This window comes from Ambystoma mexicanum, chromosome 8, assembly GCF_040938575.1.
Source record: "Ambystoma mexicanum isolate Mex_15411 chromosome 8, UKY_AmexF1_1, whole genome shotgun sequence".
Lineage (NCBI taxonomy): Eukaryota > Metazoa > Chordata > Amphibia > Caudata > Ambystomatidae > Ambystoma > Ambystoma mexicanum.
In genome coordinates, this window is record NC_090929.1 from 476,918,496 (window position 1) to 476,944,463 (window position 25,968).

The following is a 25,968-nucleotide window of genomic DNA, read 5'->3' on the forward strand; positions in this document are numbered from 1 at the left end:
GCAGATTATCTGAACCCGAGTATGAGCGCACCCAATGGACGGGAAAGATCTTTCCCGGTCAGAGCAGAAATCTTCTGGAACTCCCTTCCCTCTACACTGAGATCGGAGGCAGCCTTTACAGTTTCCAGAAAAACTCTAAACACACCTCTTCGAGTGACTTCCCCCTCTTTTCCCATTCGCTTCATGTTATGTGGGTCCCAGACCGCCTTCTCTGGTTTATGTCTTACTCCAGTCCGGTTCACTATCCTGCCAGGCACTGTCTCGCTTGTACAATTCTGCAATCCTCTGAACATTTGGGTCCCAGGCCCTTATTACTGTTCTGGTTTCTTTGAGGGGTGCTCTCTCACAGAGTATGTCTCTATCTTGTGTCTATACTCGGTCACACTGGGACGAGGATGATGGTTCTGCATTTCCTCTAAACCATGGTCTCTGAGGGTTTCCAGCGCCTTCCCGGTTCCCCCTCTGCGTACCTTCCGTCTTGGTCTGCGAGGGTTCCGGTCCTCTGCAACACTGACAAGCTTTTCTGGCTTCCCCTTCGGCTCTCGCAGTTTGCTCTCTGCGGCTCCGACACGCTGGTTTCTCCCCGCACGTCGGGTCCTGCTTGGACCACTCGGCTAGCTTCCTTCCTGCCACCGGGTGTCTGGTGTCCCAGCCTTCAGGTGAGTTTTGGGTAGCCTCCACCTTTTTAGGACACCGAATTCCTTCTCCAGGCTTCTGTCTGCAACATGTCCTCTGTTCACGTTTCGCATCCCAGCTCGATGCTCATCTGGGGCAGGACTGACGCTGAGGAAAGTCCTTCTTCGGTTTTTATGGTAAGTCGACTCTCATATCACGGATAGCTGGTATGTCCGTGTTGGTTCCACATAGGGCTCTTCACTGCCATGCTCTTCTTTGTGTCAGTACTTGTGAAGACATCTACTTCCAAACTTTCCTCACTCTTACTCATCACAGTATTGTCCATCTGATATTTGCTTCATGCATAGTAGCCCTGTCTAACAGAAGAAAGAACAGACAAGAGGGGGCGGGTGCTTGGGCCCTATCCATACTGTGGGTTGAATAATGTAGGGCAGAATGATAGTTGACATACTGCGCTCTCCCTTGATCTTCTTCCTGGATCCCGCAGAGGGGGTTCCCTCTCATGGGATCCTCCCGCTGAGTACTACCCCCAGGGGGACCATCAGGTAACGGTCTCACCTCCCTTGCCCCACGGGAAGGGTCCCCCTCTGGGGGAGAAGTGACAACACCACGGGATAAGTCACTGGTGGTCGCTGAAAGTGGCTGCAGACCATCAGATTTTTCTTTGTAGTTGTCGACTCTGAATTTATGCTCCAGGGCCCTCACCTTTTATGAAGGAAAACCGTATGGATTCACCAATCATTCAAACCTTCATGCAAGTCTGGGGGATGGCTTGTCCAAAAGGACAGCCAACCTCACAGTTGGAACTGGATCCAGACAGACACACTGCAGGACAAGGGGCAGAGGACTTCGGTCACCTCTACCACTTCCTGTCCTTTCAGGGAGAGATGGCTTTCGAAGTAAGCTCACCAAAGAGTCTGAAAGCCTGCCAAAGACAAAACACATAGCAGGGTTTCCCCCCCCCCACCCAGGTAGGTAGAAGACAGCTCAAGAAAGGACAAGTCATCAAGAGAGGGCGAAAAAAGAAAAGTGCAGCCACCATTTTAGGTCAATGGTGACCCATGTCTCCCTTACCGCAGTTGCAATAGCTGCATGGAAAGTTCACAAAAAGTCAGTAGCAATCATCCACTGCCACCAGCCACTCAGATGAACTTGTCACCAACTAGACAGTTACCTTGCTCTGTGAATTGAATTTAGCTGTTCCCAATTGCTGCATTGTTCAACCTTGCTCAACCTTGCTCTGCCAATTGAATTTAGCTGTTCCCAATTGCTGCATTGTTCCACCTTTCTCTGCCAATTCGGATTAAGCAGTGCCCAGCTACTTATTGTATTAGCTGTGCCCAGTGGCTGTAATGTGTTTGACCCTATATGCTAATTTTGATTGTGCAGTGCCCAGTGGCTGCATAGTGCTACTCTGTCCTGCTGTTCCTGTCTCGTTCTGCCTCTTCCCACTGTGCTCCCACCCACCCCCTTTTTTCTCTCCCCCCTCCCTCCCCCTCTTCCACATCACCTATGGCGCTCTCTGTCTCTCCTATCTTCTCCAACTGTTTCTCCATTGACTATCCTACCCTTCTCACCAGGTCTGGTAGGAAGAAGTTCTAAAAGGATATCCTGGTCTCCAACCCGGGTCTCCCTATTGCCGACACCTACACTAGCGCTTCCTCCAGACAGACCCTCACCAACATCCTCTTTTTCGTTCCTTTGCCAAACCTATGGACTCCCATATGGTCTCTGTGCTCTCTCCTTTCTCCTCCTCTCCCATTAATGGTGACATCTGCTGGGAGGCCCTCCTGGCCCCCTTCCACTAAGGTAATCGTTAATGTCTACCATAATGGCACTGTCTTGGTCCAAGGCCCTCAGGTCAACCTTCTCTTTGATAGACGCTTCCCGCGCATCATCAACTTCCTTCCTTCTCCTGCTGTGCCTTCTCTCTCGTCTCTGGCTTCCTTGCCTCCCACCTTTGCCTCCTCCATGGCTACCTTGCCCTCTCCTCCTTCCTCTTCTGCCCCCACTCGGGCACCTTCTATACCACTGCAGGGCGTACCTCTGATTTGTATACCTCCCGGGAAGTCTTTCAAGGTTGGCAACCATCTCCATATTGCCACTCTCAACTCTCGCTCAGCTGCCAAAAACTCCTCTAACATCTGCCGCCTCCTGGAAGAACTCGACCTTGATGTCCTTGGTCTCACCGACACATGATTCACGACCAGCTCTGTGAAGAGCTTTGACACTCTCCTCCCTGATGGCTACAAGATCCTCTCTGTGCCCAGATCCAACTGTTCTGGTGGGGTGTAGCCTTGATCTTCCCGGAGTGGATTCCTGCCTCTGTGATTCCTATGCAGGCCAACTCCTCCTTCGAATGCCTGGTCTGCAGGCTCTCTCTCTCCCCTGGCCATTCTCTCACCATTGCTACTATCTATCGGCCACCTGGTCAGACTACCTCTTTCCTCTCCGAGTGGGCTGACCTCTCCTCCCCCCCACCTGGCCTAGACCACTCAACTCCTCCTCCTTGGAGACCTCAACATCCACCTGGATGTTTCCGGTCCCTCCTCTGGACTCCGTGACCTCTGCAACTCTTTCCCTCTTTCTCTTTCTATTCTTCCCTCTAGCCCGACTCACACTGCAGGGCATACTCTGGATGTTCTCATCTCCTCAGACCTCTCCCTCTCTAACCCTCTCACCACTCCTCTCTCCTGGAGCAATCACGTTCTCCTTTCCTGCCATCTCTCCCCTCTCTACCCCACAGGACAAGCCAACTCCAGCATTGCCACCTACCTTCTCGGTCATCCGGCCCATGAAGCGTGTGTCAGTTGAGGCTTTCGCTGCCCCTTTGTCTCCACCTCCTCTACCTCTAGCTGACTCATCGTGACACAGCCCTTTCCAAGCTCCACTCTGCCATCTCCGATACTCTCGATGGTCTTGCCCCCTTCATGAGGATCTGCTTGAAGTCCAAAGCCAAGTGCAACTCTTGGTATAACTCTGACCTTGTCACCCTTAAGCGCAAGTGTGGGGTTGCTGGGAGGAAATGGCGGCATCTTGTGCATCCTCTGACAAACTGGCCTGCTGCGTGCTCCAAAGGCAATACCGGCTCTCTGTCCGCACTAAGAAGAGAGCCCACGTCCAGGTTTACGTCTCTGCGTCATCTAACAATTCAGCCTGAACTCTTAAAATATGCAAGGAGCAGGCCAATCCTGCTGCAGTCTATACTTCTCCTGTTCCCTCCCAGACCCTCCGCATGGCCCTGGCTTCTGCTTTCATCTCCAAAACCCAGGACATCCTGTCCACCCTCTCGTCCTCTCCTCCTCTTCCCGCTTCTATCTCTGCTACCTCCGGCCCACTGTAGCCACCTCTCCTCCATCTTTCTCTTGCTTTCCTCTGTTCTCCCCTGACGAGATTTCTAGACAAGTCCAATCACTGAAAGTCTCGTCAAAACAGGTTCTTCCCTGTTCATCCAAAACTATCAAAGACCATATGGACACCCTCGCTCCTGCCCTGGATGACTTCTGCAACCACTCCTTTGCCACTGGAGCCTTTCCTTCCCCCCCTGAAGCACTCTTGTGCACCCTCTTCTCAAGAAACCCACAGCCAACCCCCTCCTGCCCGGCTTACTATCGCCCTATCTCTATTACTCTTTTCCTGGGCACACTCGTGGAAAAGCTGGCCATCTCCCAGCTTAACCGCCACACCGATTCTGTTGGTTGTTTCCATGATCATCAGTCTGGCTTCAGAGGAGCCAGAAGCACAGAAAAAGCTCTCCTGAAGATCGGTGAAGACCTGCTCTCCAACCTTGATCCTAATCTCCCCTCTGTCCTCATCCTTCTCGATCTCTCTTCTCCCTGTTACACGGTCAACCTGGCCATCCTGCTCAATCGCTTCCATGATAACCAGGGTATCACTGATCAGGCCCTGTGGACTGGCTGACCACTTTCCTCTCCAACCGACTATCCCAGGTCCAACTTGGGTACCTCCAACCCCCCCCCCCTCTCCCGATCTCACTCTCTACTTGTGGTGTTCCGCAGGGGTCTAAGCTCTCTCCCTGGCTTTTCAACCAATACTTGAAACCCCTCGCCCAACGCATTGCTGCTCTCTGCTCCAACTTTCAGTGCTATGCAGATGACACTCTGCTCGTTTTCAGGCTCCCCTCTGCCACCTCTTCTCCCTCTCTCATCTCTCATCTCTGACTGTCAGTCTGCAATCCAGGAGTGGTGTGTGTTATATATAGTCCTGTACATTGTCACTGGCCTGGAGTGATTGCCAATAGAATGTGATGTATGATGCAGCCAGGAGAATGTTGAGTGCATCAGGGTATGAATGTTCTGAGTGAGTCAGTTGGGGGCCTGAGCTGGAGTGAGTGGATGGCCGGTGGGTCCTCTCCTTCTTGTGTACTGTATCTACCCATCCCTGTCTATGTCCTATCATCCATACTACTGTATATACATAAGAGTAACTGGAACCGTATATACTATGTCAATAAAGCATACCTGGAACACCATCAGTCTCCACAGCTGGTCTGTGTGTCCCGTGTGACTAATAAGAGACTTTATTACAGTGTGCCGCCAACAACCTCTGCCTTAATGCCAGTAAGACAGATCCTCCTCATCGGCACTCCTGCACCTTCCTTTCTGGTCACTCTTTGGCCAGCCTCCCTTGGCCCTTTTCCTCCTCCCACTTGTGAGGCTAAGAATCTCCGGGTCATCTTCGATTACACGTGTTGCCTTTCTCCACACATCTCTGATGCGTCTAAGAAGTCAAACTTCCAACTTGACCTCCTCAGAGATAGTCTTTCTTTCCTCTCCTTCCCCCAGAGGCTCACTGTCTCTAGAGCTCTGGTTCTCTCTAGATTGGACTACTGCAACAACCTCTTTCTAAATCTGTCTGATACTACTCTCTGCCCTCTGCAACTCATCCAGAACAGGACTGAGAGACTTGTCCTTGGCCTCAAGCCCAGGGATCGTATCTCTCCAGCCCTGGAATCTCTTAATTTGCTCCCAGTGGCGGCATTACGTTCAAAACCCTCTGCACTGTCCACAAGGCATTCTGGGGCCTGGGTCCGCAATACCTACACCTCTCCCTTTGGAAAATACCTTCCTACTCGAGCTCTTTGCACCTCCACCTCCAACTCCCTCAGGGTCAGTCGCTTTTCCAAGCAACGAGTTAGTGGTAGATCTCTTTCTTTGGCTGGGGACTCCCTCTGAACAGCCTCCCTGCCTCTGAAACTTGAGGAGAACCATCTTTGGTTCCAGAAGCACCTCAAGACCTTCCTCTTTGGTTCTGCCTCCTCTCTTCCTCTCCCCATGCTGATCTGTCGGTTTCTGCACTGGACACCTGGCTACCCTCTGAATTCGGGTCCAGATCTCTGCCCACCCAGCTGCATACCCGCACCGCCTCCTGGCAAACCTTGCACTTGTGTCCTTATCGGTAACCCTACAGTCAACTTACCTGCACTTATTAGACACCTGTTGCCTGTGCTTAATTCTTGCACTTTCCACCTAACTGGTCGCACTACCTGCTGTTTATGATCACATATTCAGCACTTCCCACTCCCCTCTCCCGTGCACTTGCGCATTCTCAATGTCACTGGGCCTAGTAAGATCATTGTCTTGTCCTCCCTTGTACTCCTCCCCTGCCTCGTCGCGCCTTGAAACACTTGTGTATGGGCACGCTATAAATAAAATATATCATACAGGAGAAGTGGGAAAAGGGATACATTGTGTCCACTCGGAACTCCACAGAGGCAGGGTGTGCCGATTCCACAAAATAAAGTCAGGTAGGGTAAAATAGTATCCCCCTGTCCTTGGTAACATTTGTTATCACAATGAAAAGAAAAAGGGCAGCTCAAGGAAAGTGCTGTATGCTGCAATAATAAATTGCAGATGCCTTAAAAGTTGGAGGAAAGCATGACTCCAAAAAGATACAATAAAAAGAGGTGAAAAAGGTTCCCAAAGGTAGAGGTAAAGAATGAGTGAGTGTGGAAGAAGGTTCCCACTCAGTCAGGAGAACTGGTAAACATCCAACAGTCCAGCAAAAAGTGCTGGGTGGCTCACAAGTGGGGAGAATTGTACACAAAAATTCTACCCAACAGCATTATAGGGCTGCATCAATCCGGCCAATAGTCTATTTTGGGGTCTCGTCAACCGACAACCACTGCGCTACAAACTGTAATTGTGCCGCCAGGCAGTAGGCTTCAGAGTTCAGGTGATGTATTCTCGCCCCCCCCCCAGTGTTACGGTTCCTGGAGGGTGGAAAATGCCAAACAATTGCTGCCTTTCACCAATAAAATATCCCTAATTGCAGCATCCAACATTTTTGTACTTCTAGGTATTTCGCACAGCATATTAGCAAAGTAGTATAGAAACCTGGAGATGACCACCATCTTAGTCAATGCATCCCTGCCCATTAGAGGCAGCAGCAATTTTTTCCAAAAAGGAGCAGATCTTTCGATACCATCAACTGCTTTCAAAGTGTTGTCGCTGTACGTTAGATGGATTTCTAAAATCTGGCCTGGTGGACAGATTTCAGGAGGCCATCTTAGTTATAGTGAACAGGGGACCTCAGAGGTTAGTCAAACCCAATCAAGGTAAGCATGGAGAGTGGTTGAGGCTTATAGTCTCAGCAGTGAGTGAGTGTTCACAAGGGTCCACACAGTGAAGAACACATTAATTCCACTTAGACAGGCAAGTACAAAAATACTCTATTATAGGCCCAAAACACACTAGAAAAACGAATCAAGCAGGTAATATCACACAACATTCAGTTATCAAAACATATTTACAGACACCTTAGGTTTGTAGAACTGCATACAATTCACTAAAGCACACACAGGGAAGGTACGTTATGATGCAGTAAGGAAATCCAGTTCACAAGAATAGTATCCTAACTTTATAAGTCCAATCATTGAATGGGGCCTTGTGCCCAGAGTCACAAAAATTATTTTCAGGGGAGGGGACAAAAGGTAGGAAAGGTTCTGGTGGTGGTGAAAAATGTTCCAAAGACCTCAAGAATATTACAGGTACATAAGATCCTTTTTCTATGTTTTAGAGCAGCTTTTAGAATAAACATTTTAATAAACGAAGGAATGGAATAAACAGGTTTATTCCAAAATGTATTATAGGGGAGAGTTCTAGATCATTACTTGAACAGTTTAATTTTTGCTGAGTTTTTTGCTGATGTTTTCTATTGGGAGTTGGAGGGATCCCCCCAACCCCTTCCATTCCCAGCTACTTACAACCTATTTCCCGCACCCCGACCCCTTGTATCCCTTTAATCCCCCCACATGTTGCAGATTTTATTTCACTGAAAAAAATAAAGAAAAATCAGTGTCAAAATACTCTGCGGGGAAAAATACTGGCGATGAATAGGGGAGACAGGGGTGGCTGTAACTATTGAGATTACTCATCACCCAGACTCCGATTTTCCCAAGTGACTAGGCAGGTCGACTGGAAATTGCTGGAGGTAGGTTTTCCCGCCACTGGATCCAGTAGAAGATGCCCAGGAGCTGAGGGTGCAAGGAAGATTCCTGTCGGCTCCAGGAGCTGAGTGCAACCCTTTCTGATAAAGAAATGCAGCAGGCACTGATGCAAGCCTCTTCAGGACACTTGACCAGATGGAAGAAAATTGGTTCCAGGGAAAGTCATCGCACACAGTGACAGCAGACATCTCTCCAGTTGTGGTTGAAGAAGTCCTTCCCATGCAGGATCCCTTGATGCTGGGAAGCTGAAACTTGGCAGAAAGGAGACTATTGGCACGATCTGGCGCCCAACGAAGTTCCAGGCAAAAACGCAGAACAGCGATGCTTCTGGCACGGTAGCCGGATTCAGAGCTGGCCAGTCTACCAGGGGGGGTCCAGGGACGACTGCAGAAGTGCAAGAAGGTGTCCAGACTGGTTAGTCCCATCAGTCCAAGGGTCGAAGCACCACAAAGGGTCTTCTCAGATAGTCCAGCAGGGCTTCACTGGGCCAATAGCAGGAATGGTCACCAGGCCTCTTCAGGAGTCATCCACAGGTCTTCAGTCGGCTGCATGGCTACACAGGATACTTGGCTGTAACGCTGATCTGCTGGAATGGCGCAGAAGTCCTCTTCTTAGCCGAAAATCTGGCTCATGGCAAAAACCAGCCCACCAATGGTAAGGATCTGCACCATCCTTCGAAAATAGCCCCAGGCAATATTAGGGATTTCCTGACCCAAGGCGGCCAAGAAACAATATGGCCAAAGAACAAGTGAAAAACCGTGTTCCATGGGCATTTTAGGGCACTAGCCACATTTAGTGGTCAGACGTGAATGTGCAAACTAATAAGTACGCAAACTAATAAGTACTGCAAAAATGGCAAAAATGTAACTCCTGCCACCAGCTTGTCTTTAGGCACATATAAAAGTAACCAGAAATGCCCAGTGTAAAAGACTAGGGTTAGACAAAAGTATCCCCATGCACTGCATCGTAAGATTTGTGCACTGTTAAAGAAGTTAACAAAAACAGGTAAAAAGTAAAAGACAAAAACGGAAACAATTTCCCATTACTTACAGTATGAAAGACTGATCTATTTCCCCATGACAAAATGAGCAAAAGGTCAGGGAAGTGAAGCACGTCGTCAGGACATGTTCAAAAACAAAAGCAACATGTTTGGGGTCCATAGAATATGGAGCGAAAGTTGACTAAAAGAGAAATCGTTCCCAACGAGTTTCAAAGACGTTCCTCTTTATCCTGATGCCAAGGTATGTAAACTTATCACGCTCTCAGGGTAGCGGTAAACTAGGTCATTCGGTGGAGGAAAGCAAGGCCATCAAAGCCAACAGGAAAACCCAAGATTCTATGTCAAGACCCAGAGGCTTGCATTATGATTTTCTCTTTTACTTTACAACTCGAGCAGCAAATGTACAATAAAGTTTCAACCAAGAAAACCAAACACAAGAACTACAATTTCCTGGAAACTGTCAGTCTGTTTATAGTTGAAACTTGACTTCTGCTGAAGCAACCCTACGTGACACTGTCCACCAATCAGCAAGAGTATGTCCATATAAACCTAGCATCCTCCTCAGCACTTCCTCTTTCTTTGCATGCTCGAGCAGCATATAAGTACCTTCCCTTTACTGCATACATATATGGTTTGTGAGAAGTATTCGAATGTGATTTGTTTTCATACTGTTACAGCATAGTGCACAGAGCACAAATAAGACATGCAGCGCAATGCAGCGTTTAGTCCCGAAAGGGACGCGGGCTTAGTGAGCCAGCAAAGCATAGCTGAAGCCACGCATGTCCACCATAGGAAGTGGAGCGGAGGTCAGTTGGATCTGCATTATGCAGTTTCGGGCGCCAATATGCACTTCCGTTGGCTTGAAGGGGCTTAGTTTTCGGAACGTTTTGATCTCATTCATAGGTACAGTAGTATTCAGCCTGCTGGTACCATCAGCATTCAACTCAATATTAGAGCACGCCACCTGCTGGGGCTCCCAGGTCAGCACACCTGCCCTACACCACACAGCAGCCGTTAAGCTACATACGAACAGGTCCAGGTCTCAGGAAAACCTGAGAGAAGTTATAAAGAAGGCAGGTGTTAGGGGAGTTTTCCTAAATTCCCACTTGGAGGCAAGACTTTAGTAAGCTATCCCAGTGGTTTGTAGATCCCCAACTCTTGGTATCAGTCCGTACTACTCAGAGACCTTAGTAGAGTGGCGGAGCAGTCAGGCTTATCTTAAGAGGATGATGTGAGCTGTAGTTAAGTACTCTGAACCTAGCTAGTAATGCAAATCAAAGAAACACTTACACATACATTTATATTAAAATATAGATTACATTTACACAAGAATCACTGTTAAATACTTAGCACAATAAACCAACACACACGTGTATACTTTACAATACTTTCAAAAAGGCCAATTCTTAGTTGGTAGTTGTGGAACACGTACAATTATTACAGGAGTTTGACAGGTCTACCGTACTTCGGTAATAACGCGCACCAACAAAGTACTACGGTAATTGCATTTAGTCAGATGGCGACGTTTAGGTAGGAAAACAGTTAGTGTTATCCTAGCAGAGCTTCAGGTTCTAGAGGCAGTTTCCCTGTACAGAAAGTCTTTAAAGTCCAAAACACAACCCTAGCTACAAGGCAGTTTGCAGAGGCTTAAAGTCAAATGTTCCTGTGGATACTTTCTAGTCTCTAGGAAGGACGATGCAAAAAGACTTAACCAATGTTGGAGACCCTGTCAGCTTGAGTCGGAGATAAGAGGGGGTTGTCCTGGGTACCTCTACGCACTCTCCAATGCTCTGGAGCGACTTTCTGGAAGCAATACCCTTTTCCCCACAGTACCTTAGGTTTGACGAAAATGTTTGTGCTGGATGCCCCGTGATATTGCAGTTCTGGACCCGACCTCCAGATTCCTTGGTCTGATGACGAAAGGCAGGACAATGGACGGGATCGCTCAGCAGCAGTCTCGAGGGAGGACGTCTGGCACAGCTTTCATCAACTACTTTGGTCACTCTGCGGTTTTGACACCTTTTCTGACGCACCAAGAAAGGACGTGCTTTGCAAGGCCAATATTCTTCGCTTCCTGCAGCCCCACACTCTGATGAGGGGCTCTGGGAGAGTTAGATCGGAGCTCTGGAGTGTCCTTGAGGGCTCAGCAAAGATTTGGACGGATTCTGCCCTTCCACGATGCTGCACTTTGTTTATTAATTTGATAATACACACCAAAACCCTTAGGTAACTGGGCACATCAGTACAAGTAGTCTTAGAGCTTAGGTACAGTGCATATTGCATATACATACATATACATACATCTACATACATACTTTCACGTGCATAAAAAAGCATCCCGGCAAGATATAGTACTAGCACCAATGGTTGCAACATGGTGGCGGCAGGTAATTACAAGTTAGTTGACGCCTAGATGGATGCAATAGGTACGATATTTGTGTCTGGAGAAGCTTAGGCAGATGCGAGAGGTGCGGTGGTCATGCAAGGGAGAGTCACGAGAGGGTAAGGAGGATCCAATTAGGAGTCATTAATACAAAGCCATTTGAGTACATTATATCTGAATTTAGGGTAGGTTGTTCCAGTCCAAGGTCAGGAGGGAGTATGTTCCAAGATTGCGCAGCTTTGACTGGGAAGCTGGTTCCTCCAGCCGTGGAACGTTTGAATCTAGGGATCTCGAGCATGGATGTATTGGCAGATCTCGTGGGGCAGGAGGTTGTTTTCCTAGTGATTTTTTCCAAGAGGTAGGTGGTGCTAGGTTGTTCAGTTTCTCTCACGTCCAAATGCCTGTTTTGATGAATATTCTGTCCTTTATTTTTAGTCAATGTGCCTTTATTCTGAATTTGGTGATGTGCTCTCTGTGGGGGATATTCAACGCTGCTCTCAGGGCATTGTTTTGCAGTGTTTGTAGTTTATCGGTGACATACTTGTTGGCTCCCGAGTACAGGGCGTTACAGTAGTCTAATCTGGACATTATGAGAGCATTGGCCAGGGAAATGCAGCTGGTGCTGGAGAGGTACGGTCTAGCGGTTCGGATGAGTTTGCAAGTGTAGGCAGTTGAGGAAGCAAGGGAGTTGACTTGCTTCTTTAGGGTGAGAGAGGAATCCAAGTAGAATCCTAGGGTTTTGACCAAGGGCATCACCTTGATAATAATGTCATCAATGTTGAAGGATTCGTAGTTTGGGCTTCGTTTTTTGAGGTTGGAATCAGAGCCAAGCATCAGTATCTCAGCTTTGTCGTCATCCATGCCTGAATAGGGTATATATCTTGTTCACCAAGGCCGAGTCCAATTCGAAGTTGCCCGAAAGGGGTATGAGGATCTGGGTGTCAGCAGCATAGTTAGTGTAGGTGACGCCCAGTCTATCCAACTTGTCGAAGAGCGGTTTGGTGAAGATGTTGTACATGGTGGGTGAGTCACAGGATCCTTGAGGGACTCCACAGGATATTTGGATGGGATCGGCAGAGGCTGTTGGGGAGAAGACTCTCATAGTGCAGTTAGCTGGAAAGGACTGGACCCATGCTCTGGCCTCCCCTGAGAAGTTGACTGCAAGCCTAAGATGGTTGCAAAGGACTGCATGATCCACCAGATCGAAGGCTGCCGACAAGTCCAATAGAAGTAGCAAAGCTGTTTTCCCGTTATCCTTCAGCTCCTTGATTTGAGTCTTGAGGTCTACCAAGGCTGTTTCAGTGCCATGGAGACGGCGGAAGCCAGATTGTCGTGGGCCTAGTAGATGGTTAGTTTCTAGATAATCCTGGATTTGTAAGTAAGCTACTCTGTCAATAATTTTAAGTAGGAAAGGCACGGTGGTGATGGGTCTGTAATTAGTTGGTATGGTAGGGTCAAGGGTTTGTTTTTTGAGCAGGGGGAGGACCCAGGATTCTTTCAGGTTGGTGGACACAGTGTTTGATTTAATCGAAGAGTTTATCAGCTTGGAAATAAAGGGGACTAGGTCCGTGGCTGCATCCTTTATTATTTGCGCTGAGCAGCTGTCGCCTTTGCAGTTAGACGGTTTGAGGGAAAGTATGATTTTTTCTGTGTCGATAATGGAGATGATCTTGAAACTGAAGGGTGGAATAGTTCTAGTTTCTGTCTTTTGTGGAGGTTATTGATCAAAGAGGGGCAGTTAGGCCTTTTTGTTGGCTATTTTGAGTTGGAGTGAGGATATTGTATTCGCTAGGGCTTTTTGTATGTTGGTACACCATGTCTTACCCTTGGGTGCATTATCTATCATTTGGATTGGAGACTCCATTTCCCGTAGGATGGAGAAGAGCTCCTTAGTGTTAGATTTGGCTATTGCAATTCTGTCATTGAATATATTCTTTTTAGTGTTGATTATTTCTTTTTTGTAGCGTTTAGATAGTTCAGTTAGGGATCTGCGCCAGATCACTAGGAGCTTTCTTTTTTGTAGTCTTAGCTCTTTTAGTTGGGTTGTGAACCAGGTATTCAGATGCGATTCCTGCTTGCCTTTGCGGAGTTTGACTGGTGCAATTGTATCCAGTGCCTTGGTCATGGCGTTGTTGAAGGTATTAACTAATGTGTCGGGATCGGCATCACTTTCCAGCCCGTTGATGGTAGGGAGGAGGAGGGGGGGGGTTTGTTTTTCCGCCGAGATATCCTTGTTACTTCGGGTCGGTGCTAGGCTGATGGTTTTGGGGCCGAGGAAGTCAAGTGTGGCGGAAAATCTGATAAGGAGGTGATCCGTCCAGAGTTGTGGGACAATATCAGTGGTGGTGATATTGCAGTTTAGGTTGGATACCCAGTCGAGGGTCCTTCCTTTGATGTGGGTAGGAGAGAGGACTTTTTGAGTTGGAATTGGGCAGGTCTCCTGGTATTGGGGTTCTGCAGCTCCGGAAAATCACAGGACCTCGGGAGATGGCTCAAAGCAAAGTTTGTCATGGGACTAGTTGTTACCACTAGTCAAAGGGAAGGAGGAGTCCTCTTCGGAGTTCCACCATCGCACAGGAAACGGGTTCAGGACAGCAGTGGTCGCTTCAAGGTGTTGCAAAGGGTCTGCAGGCATCTCTGGTCATCTTCTTCTTTGGTAACTTTAGCTTCCAGTGGTTGACTTGCTTTTCACTCCAGGACCTGCACTTTTATACAGTACCAGCACTTACTCCTCTGTATTCTTCCTCAACAGTTTACAGAAAGAGGCGTTTGGCTGTCCAATCAGGACATCCAGAACCCCAGTGCTAGCTGGTCCGATTCAGGCAATATGGCAGACAAAGGACCGCGGGTGGGGGGGGTGGGGGATGTAGGTGGAAAACTCATCCCTCAATTCCTGCCTGCCCAGATACTGGAGCCTAGGTGGGGACACCCAATTGCACCCGTCAAAGGTAAAAAACACACACAGGCCTCCCCCTCCCAGAAAGGTAGAAGAAGGGCTGACAAAGAACAACCATGCTAGTAATGGCGAAAAAAGAAGGGAGGCCCCAAGTAAGTTCTTGTGCACTACCGAGGCTATGGGAATAGCCTGCGGTAGAAAAATCACACAATAGTTGGTAGAACACATCCACTGCCACCAGCAATAACTAGGGGATTGGCTATGTGACTAAAAAGTCACAGGAGCAGAAAGAAGGGGATACTAGGTATCTCTTTGGCTCTCCACATGAGGTGGTGTGTACCAATCTCTCAGACTATAAAATGTTAGGAGAGATACTAAGTATATCTCTATGCATAAGAACTGTAGTTACTCTAGGATAAAAAACATCTCAAAGAAGGGTACTAATGGTCCCCAGTAAAACTGCCCATAAGGAGCCGTGTGCTGCAATAGTACAATACAGATGCCTTTAAGAGTTATGGATGAAAATAGACTCCATAGGACAGGTAAAAAACAAATAGAGTTCCAAAAGACAGAGCCATAGGAATGAATAAGTGGAAAAAGGCTCCACTTATTCAGGAGTAAAGAGTGCAAAAAGTGCTCAAGGTCTCACTAGGAGAGGGGGTGAACCATAAAAATGATAAATCTCCCTAACAGCAGGAAGCCTCTGCTAATTACACAGTATTGTTGTGAACCCCGATCTAATGGGAAGAGGCATGGAAGTCCAGAGCAGGGTCCTCCATATTTTGAGAGCAGTACTGGCAGGGCTGGGCCAAATTTCAAATAAATTAGACTTGATGACTGGATCTCTTTCGATCAGGGACCTAGAACGTTCAGGCCCCACAAAGAGAGAAGTCAGTATAAGGGAGAAGATGGCGGCAACAGGCAAGACGCGCGTAAGACCAGGAAATCCCTGCACACTAGCAAGCATGCCCGTTCTAAGAGTCGTGATCTCTGTCCAGGAGTTGCGCATGTTGTGGGGACGTTACCCTCCAGCCCAGAGGGAAACAGGGCGAGGATGTCAAGGTTATCAGACTTGTTACAAAATTCCTCGGAACCAGAACTGCCTTTATCCTGAACCCATTCCTCTTCACCTGATTCTTCTGTAGATGTCTCGTGTCTTCGCCCCTTTCTCCTTGATGTTTTCCTTTTAGTGAAGATAAATGGCCTTCTACGGTTAGAAGCCACCCTGTCCCCCTGATAGAACAGGGATGCAAGGGGCCCCCTTCCGGAAGAAGCCGCAAAGAGAGGAAAATGCGGGCGCTTAAAAAAACCTCTCTTAAGTGTTTGAGTCTTATTGCAGAGTAGCCAATTTCCAGACAAGGGCGGATTCAAGGCAAGTTGTTGATTCCAGAGGAAAAGTGGCTCCAGGTAAGTGATGGAACTCGTGATCGCTACGGATCACGTGCGAGCAGAGCTGGATGCGGCGGAAGAAGAACACGCAAGACCGGGATTCCAGTTAGAAAACGAAACCCCGGATCTAAGGCTGTACGGCAACAGACGCTAGGAGAAAAGCAGACGGAAGGAAAAGAAAGAGAAAGAAGGAGGATAAAGGTAAGCAGAGGAAGACCCGAGGATAGGTCAGAGTACAGGGAAAGCGAGCAAGAGGGGGAGGGGCCGAGGAGCCGAAAACAAGGGGCAAGAGTAGAAGGAGAAAACTGAGTCAATGGAAGGAAGCAACGGCAGAAATACAGGATACAGATACTTCCAGCCACGGACTGAAAAGGCAAGAAAAAATAAGGCAAGGAAGGAACAAACGGCACCGGACTGGGACCGGTAAAGCAGCAAACGAAAGGTACGCTGAGAGCAAGCGCAGAGCGGTAAAAGGAACGTTCATGCAAAAAGTTGCAACGCGTCGAACTAAACAAGGTGGTGTGATTAAATACGGAAACAAGGAAGCGGGTAGGAAAAAGACTAGAGCGGAGCAACAGGAAGTAGGAAATCAAAGTGGAACAAATCAATGGCGGTGAAGTTGCCATTGGTTTCCTATATGCCAGGGAAACCTTCTAGCAAACGGCATGACAGAGGAGTATAGCGAGACGCCTGGCTACACCAGTGACTAGTAGTCAATGCTTACATTAAGCTCCTCCACTTCCTCACCCACCAGAGGGGAGCCCAGCAAGGAACGCAGAAAGAACAGGAGCCACGCGTAGGTATCTGATGATGGATTTGACCTGGATTTGCTGGTGTACCCGAGGTCCTCCGAGGTGGCCTACTTGAGCAAGCGCCTGCAGACACTACTGTGCAAGGACGACCGTTCTGCCTGATAAAGTGGCTGAAACTCCGGAAATTGACTTGCGAATGTTGCTTTATATGGCCAAATACTTGCAGGACATTCATAAAAGGCATCGACAGGTTTTGGCACACCTGTCAGGACAAGCTCCTGAATGTCGTAGGCCCACTTGCGAAGATCTTATAGATGGCAGGGGAGACAGGCAAATGCAGGCGTGGTGGGCCCAGCGGGCCGTCTGCTTGGTCGGAAAAGCAAACTGCGCCATTCTAGTGGAACAGTTGAGGTCCATCTTGGTGGAAATTGACCTAAAATTGGGGGAACTGGCCTCATCTGAAGTGGCAGCAGCAAAAGGGTTCGTGTTTGGGGATGCCTTCACCAAGGACATGTCCGAATTTGTGCACACATTTGTCGCCCTGGATAAGGTGCAGGCTTCGCTTAAGAGGGTCTTCGGCCGAAATGTTTTTGGGAAGGCTGGCAGAGGTTGAAGCCCACGCACAGCTTTACCAGCAATAGGCGGCAGGCTAGCTAAGCACCTCGAAAGGTGGCAGGAGAATACCGGGGAAGCATGGGTGTCCGAGAAAATGCAAGGCTTCCGTTTTTAATTCTGGCAAGAGTCCAGCTAGGAAGGTCTGCCCAGACCGGTTTACCTGTCAGAACAGGACCAGGTGCTCATGGAAAAATAGGTAGCAGAGTTTTTGAAGAAAAAGGCAATAAGATAGGCCGATCAGGAACATCTAGCTTCATGAGCAACCTCTTGCTGGTAAAAAGGAAGTAGAAAGTCAGGCCGGTCATCAACCTCAGGGACAAGACAAGGAAATGCCTTTCTTGTCTATCGGCATTTCAAAATGGAAGGCATTCAACTCAAGAGTCATACTACAGGAGGGAAACTGGCTGGCTCGCATAGATCTGCAAAACGCCTACTTAGCGGTACCCATCCACAAGCCTCATCAGTGGTTCCTCCAGTTCCTCCTGAATTGGGAGATATCCAAGATCAATCCTGTACAGAAGATGTAGTTTCTGGGTGTAGCCATAGACTCAGTGGAGGGGACCCTGAGCTTGCTGTTGCAGGTGGTCAACAACATCAGGAAAGATCAGGACAGAGAAATGCTTTCCTCCAGGTTTTATGGCATTTGTCCGACTTTTACAGTACACAGCACTTTCTGTGCAGTGTTGCAGCGAGCCCCTTCAGCTTCCCTTTCTATTTTCTGTTATTTCCCTTGTGGGAACACATTCCCAAGGGCAAGGGGATATTTAGTGTCCTTCCTATCTTTTATATTGTGAGGTCAGCACACCCCACCTTATGTGGAGTGCTGAGGGGTTACATGGTATTCTCTTTCTCAATGCTCCTGTAACTATTTGGTTACAGTGACAAGCTTATCTGAATGGCCGGCGGCAGTTCTTTTATCCTACCTACTTTTGTCCAATTATTGTGCAATTGTAGTGCACAGGAGGGTCACCATTGACCCAACATGGTGATAGTATTCTTTTTCTGCCAATTCAAGATGGCGTGTCCCTTCTACAAAATAGGTTATGGGTGGAAGGTTTGGAATTAATCATAACCACTGACATCGCTCTGGGCAAACTTCCAGACCAACGTTCTTCAGCCTGCCAAGCCATTATGCAAATCAGGTTTGGTCACACCCCAAACTGCTGGGTCACATTCCTTCTGCACGAGACCACAAGCATCCCCAAACATGTTTCGGCCACATTGGGCGCCATCAGTGAGGCATAGCTTGTGTCTCTGGGCCCAACAGGCACGCAACCCACGTCTGGGCATACCCGTCAGAGCAGTGCTAGTTGTTCAGATTATTCAAAACCTTCCACCCATCACTTTTTGGTTTCAGTTTGGTCCTTCTGCTGTGGTGCAGGGTGGGGAAGGTCCTGGTTTGACTTTTGTCTTGGGCGGAACCCCTTTGTGAAGCCCACCAAGGTGCCAGTTTGTCTGTGAGGACAGGAAACAGGGGAGTACTCTGAAACTCTGCTGTTCTTTGTCTTCGGCTGTGTCTGTCTGGAACCAGTTCCAACTAGGAGGATGGCGCCCTAAAAAGGACAGCCACCACCCAGAGTTGGAATGGTGGATGGATACTGATTGGCTGGGTTCCTGCATAAGAGGCAATGATCCTGAGGCTGAAGACAAGCTGACCCTTGGACCAAAAGAATTGATGAGGAAGAAGAGGAGAGATGTCTGCAGCCGATTCCAGATGACCAGAGAGGTCTGTGTAAACGCTGCTGTCCGACCTGTTCTTCCAGGCATCAGGAGAACGCCGAAGAGGAAGACTCTCCCCTTTGGATTGGTCACACCAATCATTCTTAAGACATTCTGCATTTCAAGCTATCCCCGTACGAGCTGAGACCTTCATGGGTTGCAAACCGCCTTGGGACCTGTGGCCACTGTGCAGTGCATCGTCTTCTGAGGATTAAATCCTCCCGAAACTGGTGGACTCCGTCTGGACCTACAGAGACAAGATTTCACTCCTTAAAGTACCTTCACCAGAGTGCTGGACTGAGAAAGCGAGATGAAACAATGGGGCAGTAATTGTTCTTCACTGGTGCCCAAATCACAGAACCCTTAAGTAACCTTAATTGCCAGACTTCTGCAATTGCTACTAGGCTTAATTGCCCAACTGCTACATTTGCAAGCCTCTTTAGCCCACTCACTCGTCTCAGTATCTCTAGGATTCTGGGACTCATAGTCCATTTTAACAAAGTTAGGTTTTTCGAATGTTTTATTATTTTTAAGGGTAGATCGTATTCCCCTTAAGCTTTTAAGAGAGGGGCTATGAGAATCAGCTATCATAGAGGAAGATTTAGTGAAGACATTTACATTCTCCTTTACATAATACCGTGGGGATTGAAAAAGATATTTAGTTTGTGAAACCAAAAAGGATCTTTCTTTTGGTATAGTTTTCTCTGATTTTATAACCTTAGGGTTCACAATCCTAGATCTTATATGAGGTTTAGAGACATTAAAATGGCAACAAGCCATTACCTCTTTAGGTACATTGGGAAGAATCTTCCTGTCAGTGGAGGAATACCACGTCTCATCCCACGGACTCTCCTCAACACCCTGGGTCCTGTCTCCTCCCAGGTGATCCTCCCGCAGTACACCACCTCCAGGATTGGGATCAGGAAGAGTCTGCCTTCCCCTGGCCACCAGGGAGGAGACTTTAAGCAGGGTTTCAGCGAGGGATCCATTCTACTAATATATAGGCATATGATCTTGCAAGAAGACGCATGACTGGCCTGGGAGAAGGTCTCAGCATTTACTAAACTCATTCACGCAGGAGATTGGCCACTAAACATTCCCAACGATGCCTCTATACTGCTCTTTAATTTAAAAAAGCTTCCCTATAGTTAACCTCCTTCAAGCAGCACTGGGATGTTGTGTTAATGCTTCCACTCAAAATGTAGGCCCATTTCAAATTTGAGCAACATGATGCTTTAATTTGGATTTGAAACATAACGAGGTCATAAAAACATTCTCTGTAATAGGTATTCACCAGCTCTCAACTTACCCCAAGTGACGATCAGGTGTCATATTATAATCACCCTGCCAAAAAAAGAAGACAAATAAAATTATGTATTTTATGTGGGGAAAAAGCCAAAACAACTATGTAGTATTGTGATTGCACGTAATAAATAACCAATTGTAATCATTCATAAGAAAGAGGCAGAGCGGGAGAGAGAAAAACAGGGCACTCAAGATTTCTAAATTCTATGGCAAGACCTCAAGGCGAGTATTATGCATCACTTCCTTTAATCATTCAAACTAGTGTATGCCCTGTCTCAAGCTTCTCCTCTTTCAACAGATAAGTACTGGCTTTCACTGTTCATTTAAATATTGTGCTTCGATTGCGGATTTCTTGAGCTGATAATGCATTTTGCCTTCAAGTTTGCTGTTGGGTGCACTGCGCACTTGCTTCACCCCCGCTGAATGCCCGCTGCTTCGGGCAATGCCTGCTTTCCATAGAGAAAGTGGGCACATCATCGGTTGTCAGGTGTGCCAAAAGTTCCATCATTTGTGCTTGGGTTGCCTAGTGTGGGCATGCAGCTCCAGGGCCTCGGTTTCACAGCTGTATGCCGGTTCAGTACAACACAGCAACCCCCAATGAAGCTCTGGCAATGTTGCACGAAATTCTCTTTGGGCAGTGCCACCCCCTATTCAGTGCAAGTTAGCAGCACAGGGAGGGTGTTTGGAAGATGAGAGGCAAAGCACAAGCAAAGCTCTGTCCCTGTCTCACCTTTTCCTCACAAACTGGATCCACAATTATCCCAATACCAGTGCAGGACTATTATTTCCCAAAAAGTAAAAAAATGTAACACTCCTTACATGCTCTCCTTGGGCAGTGTTCCTTCTATATGCTCCTTTTCCCATTTGCTAAGGGTCCCAGTATCTTACTGATAAGGTCTGTCTTAAAGCATGCGTTCTTCACCATGTCCCCAGTAGGAGCGGTGTCCTTATGTAGAGGAGGAATGCAAGTTGTTTGAGGAAGTTTAATTTGTACTGGAATGGTTTATACACAATTGTAGTTAATTTAAATATAGATATTCCAATGGTTAAAGGAACTCCTATCCAGATTCGATCTTACTCAGATGATTCAGCTCCGATTGTATGGACTCAGTGGGCTGTTCAGAAATTGATTTCTGGTTTTGCAGTGTTTATGTCGAAGGTCGATTTAAAGGTTAATACAAAGAATCTGCCCATGTTATTTGTCCACAGATCCCCTTATCACTTTGCTATTTTTAAAAACGGGTCTAGATCCAATTCCACTTGTTAACAGATGTAGCCATTTGGGGTTTAAAACTTTACTTAGTCTGAATGAAAAGTATATTGAAAAGACTGCTTTAAAAATGTCACAAGCTCTAGGTGGCATTTCCTGTTTTTTGTACCCATTTTAAATCCCAACCCATTAACGTGGTTTTAAAAAGTATACACTGCCAAAATCAACTCCTCTATTATTTACAGACCAGAGATATTTGCTTACTGTAATGTAAAACAGGTTCTGGAGAGCATAATATCTTTTAAATGAGTGGGGCTTCCATTATCGGCTCCTACTTATGCCACACACAGTGGTGGGTATATGCTTTTTGGAGGATTATATGAAAACATGACCAATTTAACTTTTTCTAAAACATGAAGGCTATACTGTCACTGTCACAGGTTAGTCTAGAAGACATATGGCAGCATCCCAATCGATTGTATATTCCCTGGGTGAAGAACGTATGCCTGCACTTGGCCAATGTGCATTTGTTAAATATGTGGGGGTGGGGCCTTTCCTTTTTAAACAAGGATTGCCTCCAGCACTACATTAACTATTTACAGCCGACCTTTGCATTGCATAGAGAGTCTAGGGAATTGGAACTTATCTCTGAATTTGCAATTAAAGGGATAGGGCAAATCCTATCTAAGCAATCGTTATTTGATCATTAAGCTTAGATTTAATCTTCTGCCTTAAATACAGTGACGCAAAAGTAGCATAATCATTTCATGGGGAGTCATGTTTGTCTGTTTTGTCTAACTCTCTAGGAAACTAATCTCCATTTGATATTTTTTTGCACTGCATATAAAGATATTCATCACCAAACTATTGTTGTTATAATAATGAAGAAGTTACTTCTTACCCGGTAACGTTCTTTCGATGGGATGTTCCTCCGACGTATTCCTTATCTTGATAGATTTACTTCCAGCTTGCTGGCCTCGGAAACATTTTTTCAGTAGAGGGCACTGTGCGTCGACGTACCTCGAGTTGGTGTCCCTCGACAGCCTCTGTATCGGCGCTGACGTCATCATGCGAATAAATAGACTCGCGCAGCGTCCGTTGCTCAGTTCCGTTTTGAAGCTTAAGAGTGGCTGTGCATGAATTGGTTATTGACCTTGAAGGAGCGAAAGCTGCAACCACAAGGGGAGTTTTACTGATGGGATGGATGGGAGGGGCGATAAGGAATACGTCGGAGGAACATCCCATCGAAAGAACGTTACCAGGTAAGAAGTAACTTGTTCTTCGAAGGGATTCTGTCCTCCGACGTATTCCTTATCTTGATGGACTCCCATAGCAGTGGTGTGTAAACAGAGGTGGGAGTAAAATTGTCATATTTCCCTTTAAGAGTGAACAGATTGTAACACAGCTTTGCCAAATCTAGTCTCTTGGCTAGAGGAGGAATCCAGATTGTAGAATTTCGTAAAGGTATGTGCGGACGACCATGTGGCAGCCGCACATATGTCTCGAATCGGTACCCCTCTTTGGAGGGCCGAAGAGGCTGCGATACCCCTGGTTGAATGAGCCCAAAGATTTTGAGGGGGCTCTTTCCCTGCCAGTTTGTAACATTCTAGAATGGCTAAAATAATCCATATGGAAATGGTCTGTTTTGTGATTGGCAATCCTAATTTGTGCCCTGTGTAACCTATGAACAGTTGGTCTGCTTGCCTAATCCTAGCAAGTCTGCTGATATAAAAACATCAAGGCTCGCCTTGGATCCAGCCTATGTAGCCTCTCTTCCTCTTTCCCTGGATGGGGAGGAGGATAGAATGAGGGTAAGGTTATCTTCTGAGTGATGTGGAATTCAGAAACCACCGTTGGGAGGAAATTAGGCTTCACTTGCAGGACAACTTTGTCTTTGTGAAAAATTGTATGAGGGGGGTTTACAAGATAGGGCTTGTAATTCGCTCACCCTCCTGGCAGATGTCAAAGCCACTAATAAGAAAGTTTTAAGGGTGAGAAATCTTAATGAACAAGAGTGGAGTTGTTCAAAAGGAGTACCCATCAGGAAATTTAAGACTAAATTTAAGTCCCATTAGGGAACTTTGGACGGTCTCGGGGGATAAACATTAGTTAACTCCTTCAGAAATTGTATTACTAATGGTAATTTGAAATATGATGGCTCCTCTGCAGTGCGCTTGAAGATCAATAGTGCTGCGAGGTAGCCCTTGATCGTACCAACTTGAAGACCTGAATTCGCCAAATAGAGTAAAAAGGATAACACCATTGGTGTACCACATGAAAAGGGTTCAATATTCTTTTCTCTACACCAGCTGCAGAATGTGTTCAAACGGCAGTGGTATAAAGTCTTTGTTGCTGGCCTTCTGGCTGAAAGCAACACCTCCATGACGTCATCTGGGAGGTCCTAATCCTTGTAGCTCAACCTTTCAGAAACCAATAGTGAAGGTTGAGGGTTCTGATGTCTGGATGGAGAACCTGACCTCCTTTCTGTGAGAGAAGATCCTCCCTGTGTGGAAGACGAATCGGAGGGCAGATGGACATGTCCAGAAGGTCCGGGTACCACGTTCTCCTGGCCCAGTCTGGGGAAATTAGGATCATAGTCTTCCGGAATCTTCTCAACCTCCTGATCATCTGAGGAATGACAGGGGCTGGAGGAAACGCATACAGAAATGGAAACTCTCAGTCCACTACGAACGGGTTCCTTCTTGAATTGGCCAAAACCAGAGCTGCATCGCCTCTCTGCACAGTGACAGTGATCCTACGCCTCCTCTTTTGTTGAGGTAGTGCATGGCCACTGTATTGTCTGTCATTATTAGGACATTTTTCCCTTGTACAGATGGCAGAAAAGCATTCAGCGCTAGTCTTATAGCTCTCAACTCCAACAGGTTGATATGTAGTCTGGACTCCGATGGAGATCAACGACCGATGATGGTCAAGTCGTTGGCATGGGCTCCCCACCCCGTGAGTGAGGCATCCGTGACTACTGTTATCTCCGGCCATGGTTGCCAAAACAGATCTCCTTTCAAAATGTTCTCCCGACAGGCCCACCACTGAAGGTCTCGAGCCACTTTGTCCAGAACCTGAAGGAGATCTGTCATTTTTCCTGAGAATTGCAACCACTGAGTTCTTAGTGCCCACTGGAGAGATCCCATTCTCAGGCGAGCCTCTGGCACAAGGAAGATGCAGGATGCCATGAGGCCTAGCAACCTCAAAAAGTCGAAGGCTGGGAGACGTTGGGCATTTTGAAACTTGGTTACCATCTGCAGAATATCTTGAGCCCTCCCCTCTGGTGGCGAAGCTTTCCCCAGGGAAGTGTCCAGGACCGTTCCGATAAACTGGAGTCTCTGTGATGGTATCCTCTGTGACTTCTTTAAATTGAGGGAGAAGCCCAGTTTGTGAAGGAAGTGGCAGACATAATCTAGTTGGATCTGAGCTTGTTCAGAAGATATTGCTCTGATCAACCAATCATCTAGGTAGGGATAGACGTGGATCCCGTCCCTCCTTAGACTTGCAGCCACTACCGACATTAGCTTGGTGAAGACCCTCGGGCGGAGGTCAGCCCAAATGGCAGAACTCGAAATTGATAGTGAGAGTTGCCAATTGCGAACCTCGGGTATTTCCTGTGTTTGCGATGGATTGGCACATGGAAAGAAGCATCCTGAAGGTCTAGGGATACCAGCCAGTCCTGAGGCTGGAGGGCCTGAAGGATATGAGAGAGAGTTACCATCTTGAACTTGTCCTTCCTGAGGAATTTGTTCAATTCAAGTCCAAGATGGGTCTCAGTCCTCCATCCTTCTTCGGTATCAAAAGGTAGAGGGAATACCAACCCTTGTTCCTCTCCGCTACAGGTACCGGTTCTATGGTACCTTTCTCCAGCAGGTCTAGAATCTCCTGCAAAAGGAGCGGATCTGGAAACTTCAAAGAGTTGTTCCCCAGTGGATGACTCTGAGGGGTGCGTAGAAAAGACAGGTAGTAACCTTGGGCAACTGTCTCCAATGCCCAAGCATCTGACGTAATAGCCTGCCATTCCGTCAGATGTTGAGTTAACCGGCCCCCTACTGGTGTCTTGTGAGGAGAGTCCTCAGAGTGGTTAGAGGCGGCTGATGCAGATGCCAAGGGTAAAGAGGCACCTTCTGCTGCTGTGGCTTTTGTACTTACATCCACCTCGGGTGAATTTCTTTTGGCCTCTTTGAGCCGGTTGTCCTCTGCCTTTTCCGAATGCGGAATAAAAACGAAAGGACCTATCTCTCCAAGAGGTTCCTGAGGGGCGATAGGGAGTTTGACGGATTGCAGCGCCAAGGGATTTTGCTCCTGCCTTGGATGTTTGTAACTTCTCTAGGCTGTCATCAGCCTTCTTACCAAATAAAGAAGAGCCGTTAAAGGGCATATTCAAAAGTCTGCCTGTACATCTGGAGCAAAACCAGACTTTCGCAACCACGCAAATCTGATACTGTCAGCAGAATCAATGCCAGTTTGAAGGGATTCGCACATTGCGTCTTTACCATCTTTAATGATGTTCAGAAAAGCTTCCCTTTCTTCTCCTTCCGGCAGGCAGTCAGCCGCTGATGAAGCACACTCCCAAAGTGTATGGCAGAATC

The 25,968-nt window shown here is 47.3% G+C and overlaps 1 protein-coding gene across 2 annotated transcripts in view; it reads right to left on the reverse strand.

Annotated features, from left to right (window-relative positions):
- Positions 1-25,968, reverse strand: part of INTS11 (integrator complex subunit 11) — a 717,472-nt gene that overhangs the window by 549,050 nt on the left and 142,454 nt on the right. For both annotated transcript variants that reach the window (XM_069610104.1, XM_069610105.1), the window contains exon 7: positions 20,168-20,202. In XM_069610104.1, the coding sequence (XP_069466205.1) occupies positions 20,168-20,202 (35 nt within the window). The remainder of the gene's footprint in view (positions 1-20,167; positions 20,203-25,968) is intronic.